The sequence below is a fragment of the Frankliniella occidentalis genome, unplaced genomic scaffold (assembly GCF_000697945.3).
Source record: "Frankliniella occidentalis isolate FOCC.00 unplaced genomic scaffold, Focc_3.1 Scaffold16, whole genome shotgun sequence".
NCBI lineage: Eukaryota > Metazoa > Arthropoda > Insecta > Thysanoptera > Thripidae > Frankliniella > Frankliniella occidentalis.
The window spans coordinates 3,391,788-3,398,845 of record NW_026267146.1 but is presented as its reverse complement, the minus strand read 5'-3'; the positions used below and the strand labels follow the sequence as shown (position 1 = coordinate 3,398,845).

Sequence of the window (7,058 nt, the reverse complement as noted above, 5' to 3'; positions counted from 1 at the left end):
TCGCTGCCCTCTGCGCTTGCCGGCCGGTCCCTACATCGTGTGTATCGAGTAAAGAGCGTTGTCCCGTACCCCTCGCAGTAAGTGCCCCCCCCCCCCTCTCCCTCTCCGAGCACGGTAGAGCGTTCGGCATTGAATATAGACCGCTGCTGTCGCCAGCAGTTGCCGCAGGGCCAGCTGCAACCCCGCGCGCCGCGCCAACGCCACGCCGCGCGCGATCCGGAAGGCAAAGTTTGTGCCGAAAATCATCCCGTGCCGGGTAACGGCTGGCCGCAATGACCTAACTATCGAAACCTGTGAAGCTGTTAAATCGCAATCGACATGCTGAGCGGTGGCGCCGCGGGCAGCCGGTTGGGGGCCGCAGGGTGGACCTGGTGGTGGTGGTGGGGTTTCCGACCATTTCTGGCGCCGCAACTGTGTCGAAGCCGGTGCACGAGCTTCTTCTTCTTCTTCTTCTTCTTCTTCTTCTTCTTCTTCTTCTTCTTCTTCTTCTTCTTCTTCTTCTTCTTCTTCTGTGTTTGTTACGTACCTTTCCGATTTGAGAGTAGGCCTGCGGTGCCCAGCGTGTTGTCCATCCGCAGGGCTGCCCGGTCGACCCGGTAGATCCCCCCCCCTCCTCCTGCAATCCCTCGTGCGCGTGAGGCCGGCGAGTGCGAAGGGATTTCCTAAAGATACTGGAAAAATCCTCCTCTCTCCCCACGACTCAAAAAAAAAAAAAAAAAAGAACAGAAAATAAAGAGGAGAACAAAGGGGAGGGAAAGAGGAAAGATTTGTGCAGAAGGGGGAGGGGTTGCGATTGGTCGGATGACTAGTTTCCAAATGATCCACCTTTAAGCCGCTTAGCATTAGCAGCAAGTTGCTCCAGACAACGCACGCCTCCCCCCCCCCTTTTTTGCTTCCACACACAAAATAAAAAGATCCTCTCCCAATTATTGTTCTTCTTTCTGTCGCTTTCTCACGTTTATTACCGAACCCCATGGAACTCTCGCGACTTACTCCGCGATAATGAGCCGCGAGGACATCGCGGAGCGAGGGAGCGAGACGGAGATAGAGAGCGAGAAACTAAAATAAACAAGGATCACGGACAGGAAGCTCGGCAGGGACTAGGCGGGGAAAGAGTTGCGAGAATAAACATAAAAAGAAAAGGGACCGCCGACCTACAATCGTAAAAGTGTTGACTCGCTACCGCGCTGCACCTCTCCCCGCTCCTCAGCAAACCGCGATCTCTCTCTCTCTCTCTCTCTCTCTCTCTCTCTCTCTCTCTCTCTCTCTCTCAATGTATTTTATTTTTATCCTCCTCTCTATCTCTTCTCCAAACCACCCCTCTCGCCTTTCCCCGGGCCTCTCTTTCTCTCTCACTCTCGCCCTTCTCCCACCTCGCTCCATCGGTCCACACTTCCTGTCCCTCCCAGTTGTATACCCGTCTCACTCTTCCCCTACCCCCCCCCCCCTTCTCCTCCCTTACACCCTTTCTACCCTCGAGCTGCCCTGCCTCATTGTTTTATCCCGCTTTTATCCAGCTTCCCTATTACTTCTTTAATCCCGCACCTCCAATACGTACCACCGAGGTTAATAAAGGTGAGCCGGCACGACTACCACGGCAGCGCAGCCACCCAGTTCTACACCCCTCTCACATTCCTCACATCACTTCGCAGTTTGGCTCAGACAGCACAATTATGTATTCTCCCACCCCATTTTTCTACGTTCTTCGTTCACTGAACAGCTAGCAGTGTTTTTAGCAGTCTTTTTGAGAAAAACTGTAGACAATGTCATGATTCTGTCGTGACTGCTCTTTTCTTTTGGAAAATGCGTTTTACCGTACTTGAATTTTCGGAAACTATAAACAAAATGTTGACGTTTTCCAATGGATCATTCATTCAAAATTCATAGATACCTGAATATATGGGTATAAAACATCTAGTTAACAAGAAAAACTTACACGAACCAAAACAAACAATAAACATTTCAACAACAAACGAGAAATAGCAAGCCGAGGTGAGACACATTTCATTTCATTCTGGTAGAGACAGTCTTGGAGACTGCCGAAAAATCACCGGTAAGATGCAGCACCGGAGAGACACCGAGTAATGTTAACCCACGTGTGCCCTACGAAGTCGGCGTAGGGGTTGCTCGCCACCACTTGCCGGTGGCTAACGATCATTTCCTCGTGGCAGCCCAGGACACACGCCTCACAAGGGGACTGCATCGGCATGGCCTCACATGACCAGTAGTTGTCCTGCGTGTCCTCCTCCGTGTCGCAGTAGTAGGGCGCGTACACGTGCAGGTCGAGCGCGGGGTTGTCCCTGAGGAGGGTCTGCGCCGAGCCGCCGTGCAGGTAGGAGTGGGCGCACGTCTTGCCGCTGCCCACGAACCGGTGCAGCCGGAGCGTCCGCAGGGCCGGTGCCGTGTCGGGCGTGATGCTCCCGACCAGCCTGTCCAGCACCGCGTTCAGCTCCAGGTGTCGCAGGGCGGGCAGCGAGGGCAGCGCGTCGAGCACCGCCTGCAGGTGGGGGTACAAGCGATCCTCCTTGTAGGAGTGGTCGTCGAGGATCACCAACGACTCCAGGAGGGGCCGATGATACGGACCAGCCAAGGCCCTGCACAGGTCCAGGCTGGCGCCGACGCCGTCCGGATACTTCAGTAGCCACGAGGAGTACTTCAGGGAGACGGCGCGCAGCTGGTCGGCGCGGCTCAGGAACTCTCTGGCGTCCTCGACGTTGCCTCGGGTTTCGCTTCTCACGAACAGGGTGACCTCCCTCAGCGACTCGCACGCCGCCGCGACCTGCAGCCCGGGGAGCAAGGCGGTCCGCAGCTCGCGGAGATTCGGCATTCCGGCGAGCAAGGTCGCCGTCTCGGTGAGGCCGGAGACGGCCGCGCCGTCGGCGAGCTCGACCACCTCCAGGGTCGACGCGTGCGCGGCCAGCATGACGTTGATGAACCGCTTCAGCGGCGGGCTCGCCCTGCAGCAGAAGTGCTTCAGGGACGACACGACGGGCCCGGGTGCAGATCGGAGGAGACTCTCCAGGCTCGAGCAGGAGCCGCAGTGGTACTCACGGACCGTGGGCAGCACGACCCTCTCGAGGCCGCGAGTCGACGCCACCGTGGACAAGAGCAAGGAGGCGTCTGCGTCCCGGCGAAAGTCAGAGAAGAGCACATGCAGCCGCCTGAGACGGCCGAGCGCCGCCTGCTTGCGGATCACCATCGCGGCGAAGGCCACGTTCCTGTCGTTCACGGTGAGGCGCAGCTCGGCCACGGCGCACCCGGTCGTGATGTACAGCGCACGTCGCCACTGTAGGGGCGTCTCCTCGAGGTCCTCCACGGGGTCCGTTGACGTAGGGCAGCACTCGGGGCCGACGCTCAGCTCGCCCAGGCACGGCGCCAGCCGCAGCACCGGGCCGGCACAGGGGTCCGCGTGGTGGACGCGCTGGTGCTTCCACAGGCAGGGCTCCAGCGCCAGGCCGCCGAGCCGCTTGCACACGAGGCGGCAGGCGAGCAGGGCCGGCGCGTCCAGGTACTGCATCAGCGCGAGCAGCACCTCGTCAGAGAAGTACCCCAGCATCTGGAAGCAGTGCTCTGGTCAGCAAGGGAAACACTCGCCACGCAAGAGAGGATGACCTCTCTGGAACACACGGCAGATGCACACTACCGATCGGCCCACGTACCTCTTTGGCAGTATGGAGCGCTGGCGTGATGACCTGGAGCTGGATGGAGCTGGAGAGCGACTGATGATGGATGATGTGGTGTGGTGGAGTCGCGGTCTGGTGGACGAGACGTGTGCCTCCTGGAGTTCCCGACCGGCCCGCCGCAGCCCGTCGCCCGTGCGCCCCCGGGGGATTCCGAGAAAAAGAGGAGGGGTGGGGGCACAGTAGCGGCACGTGGTACTACGTGTTTGCGCCTCTGAAGGTGGGACTCTGGTAAAATAGTACCGCAATAGTATCGCAAAAAAAAAAAAGGTCGATTAGTAGGGTGAGAAACGGTCAAGGGGCTCGTGGACAAAAAAACTCGACCTTGAACTGGTAGAATAGAACTCTCTGATAAAAACAAGCTGTGAGCAAAATTTTTCCGTCAAAAATTGAGTCGGAAGGAACTTTTCCCGTAGAAATCCGCATCAGCCACACCGGTCCGGTCCGGAAACTCGCGACGATAGACCCGCGACCAGCGCTGTTTCCCCTGCTGTGTGGTGGCCCGCGAATCACCCCCGTCGCAGGGGAGCACATCCTCGCGAATCGCGGCCTGTCATTTCGCGGGGTGTTCGCCGGTGCTCGCGTCGCTCGGGGCGTTGCGATTGTTGGTAGCAGCCAAACGGGGGCTGGCGCGGCTCGCTACGGCCGCGAACAGACCGGGCCGGGATAATAGGGTATTCCGCTGCAGGAAAACAGGAACCTAGAGAAGAAAAGCATGACTTCTCAATCCCTTTCCTACTGCGCGCTCATTGGCTGACTGACACACCGACGTCATCGTCGATAAATCAGCGCTCAGGAGGAAACAGGTCGGGTAGTCATGCTTTTCTTTTATATCTTACGATGAAGCATTCCGGTAAAGCTGAAATGCAGAAGAATGCAGGGAACAAGAAAACGGAAGTCCCATGTAAAAGGCATAGTGATTTCCTTTTTCTGCTTCCTCGCATTCTTCTGCATTTTAGCTTTACCGGAATGCTTTATTCAGCGTGATGCGTTACACAGGACAGGAACCCCAGCTGTTACAAGTTTAGTTTTCCCCGCCGCCGTGAGGGAAGGGGAAGTACAGTCGCTGCTCTGGGGAAAGTCCCTGGCCCTGGCCGGCCTCGCTCCAGGCCCCAGGTCGGGGTGGGGGAGCAGGGTGACACCGGCGTGGCTGCTCATCTGCTTTCAGATCAGAGCAGTCACCAGTCGGCCAGCATCCAAGGCAGCTGCAGCAGGCAGCGCGAAGGCTGTTTCAGGTTCAGGTCTCGGTCAGGCGGTCGGGGTTCACGACGAGCGGGACGACATCGAGTTTGACCTCCTCATAACACGCACGGAAAGGTACGTTTGTTTCCTTGTAGCCGTCGTACCGGGTGTAACTGTGAATGCGCAGCAGTGTTGCGGGTTTGCCGACCCAATTCGCCCGTAAGGTGCCATGGCCCCTGCAGCCCTGGCGGGTATGCAATCCCGCAACACTGCTGCGCATTCACAGTTACAACCGGTGCACTAGTGCGCGTGCCCCGCCTGTTCCCCTGGACCTGGAGCGTTCTGTTTCCTGTTCTGACCGTACCCCGCCCGTGTCCCCACAGGTCATGGAGCACCTGCCGGAGGACGTGCTGCTGACGGTGATGCAGTACCTGGACGTGCCGGACCTCCTCGCGTGCCGCCTCGTGTGCAAGAGGATTGGCGGCCTGGCCCTGCACCCGCACGTGTGGCGGCGGCAACGAGTCTCTGACCACAACCGCTACTTGTTGCCGGTGTTGCGACTCGCGCCCTGCCTGGCAAGTCTTTCGGTTGTGCTCCCGGCGGACCATCAGCAGCTGTATTCCATCACAAGGTGTGCCGTCTCATCTTTATCACTGATAGTGCAGGACGGGAGCGCCGTGTTCGCGGCTCTGGTGATCGCTAACCAGGAGATGCTCGGCCGGCTCAGGAACCTTGACGTTCGGTATTGGGCTGAAGAGACTGTCGCTGATGCGCCCGCTCTCCTCTGGCCGGTTGCGTTCACCTCCGGGCTGGTTGCGCTTGCAGTCTCAGTTAGTGATCGGCATGAGTACGTCATCTCCACGAACAGCCTGCCAACAGCCAGGCCTAGATCATCACTCAGGACATTTACGTGCAACCTGAGACCAGATCTGGGTCCCTTCTGTGACTTCGTGTTGGCCTCCCACGCCGACACATTGGAGGACGTTGATTTAGAGGGCAATTGTAACTTCTCCACCTCGGCCCTGACTTCGACGGCCTCACTGCTGGCAGGCATACCCAACCTACGGGGGCTCTACCACTGCCCGCTTCTTCCCGGACTGGACGCCGTGGCAGCGTGCGAGTCGCTGGAGCTGGTGTCGCTCGGTGTGGGGTGTAGCAGGATGCGGGATGCCGTGCCGCAGGCCAAGGAGTTTCTGCGCCGTGCCAAACAGCTGCGCAACGTCACTTTAGAGTACAGAGAGGAGGCCTCTATTAATGGCGTCGGCGTCGACCTGGTTCTCGCCCTGGTGTCGTCTGGGCCTTCTCTTGTAGAGTCGTTGACCATCGATATCAACGAATACTTATTTTCAACCTTCGATCTCCAGCCCCAGCTACAACCGGTGATCAGCGCCCTGCCCTTGATGCCAGCCCTCCGGGAACTAGAGCTAGACACGGCGTCAGAAGCGCTGCTGCTAGCCATCACGCCCGCAACGAACCCTGCCTTGCGGACCATTAAGTTGCACCCGACAGAGTCCAACGCTCCACGTTGTGCCCACGGGTATCTGCACTGGGAGTCGGTGGAAACGCTACTGTCCAAAAACCCTTCGCTGGACTTAATAGTGTATGCATCCTACTACTGCGATGAACTAGATCCTAATGCTTGCGAGCCGTGCGAACTGGGCTGCCATGGAGAAGTTTGGGAAAGCGAATGGTTTGAAGAGTGCGCGTACATGCTCGAGCACGGCGACGACGGCCATTGCACTGACTGGATCACCATTCCTCGACTAAATCTGAGCCCAGTCCTAATCGATTCAACCGCGACGCCCTAATTTTGTCTCTGTTGTGTCCTTTTCGTTTAAGACGCCTTTTCACTGCCCAAAGTCGTGTTTGCCATTTTGACAGACCCCATGCAATGGTGACCTTGAATCGGGCTGCCGCCGACCCCTCGTCAGCGTGAAATGCGAATGGGATTTGTAACAAATCATTCGTGAATTGTTTTGCTCAACATGCCTAAATCTTGGCACTGATCATAATAGTGTTCCTCATCTTTGGCGAGACGTGTTTAATTTTGTCACCGTTTACAAATTTGTCTACAAAATCGCTATTGTAACTGAACGTTGAATTGGTACTTTGTCGCATTAGTGCTGTACTATTGTAAAATGTGTGCTGTTGTATGCGTGTTTTGTGTATTGTTTATTGTATTCAGCCTACTTTGTA

General features: G+C 57.2%; 1 protein-coding gene across 3 annotated transcripts in view; it reads left to right on the top strand.

Moving 5' to 3' along the window:
• The window catches only part of LOC113207701 (uncharacterized), a 17,544-nt gene extending 10,492 nt beyond the window's left edge, over window positions 1-7,052 (top strand). For 2 of the 3 annotated variants that reach the window (XM_052264079.1, XM_026424356.2), the window contains exons 2-3: window positions 4,849-4,997; window positions 5,246-7,052. In XM_052264079.1, coding sequence (XP_052120039.1) covers window positions 5,249-6,670 — 1,422 coding nt within the window. In that variant the 5' untranslated portion in view covers window positions 4,849-4,997; window positions 5,246-5,248 and the 3' untranslated portion in view covers window positions 6,671-7,052. The remainder of the gene's footprint in view (window positions 1-4,848; window positions 4,998-5,245) is intronic. The other variant, XM_052264082.1, reaches the window with a different exon arrangement.
• Window positions 7,053-7,058: the final 6 nt, after the last annotated feature.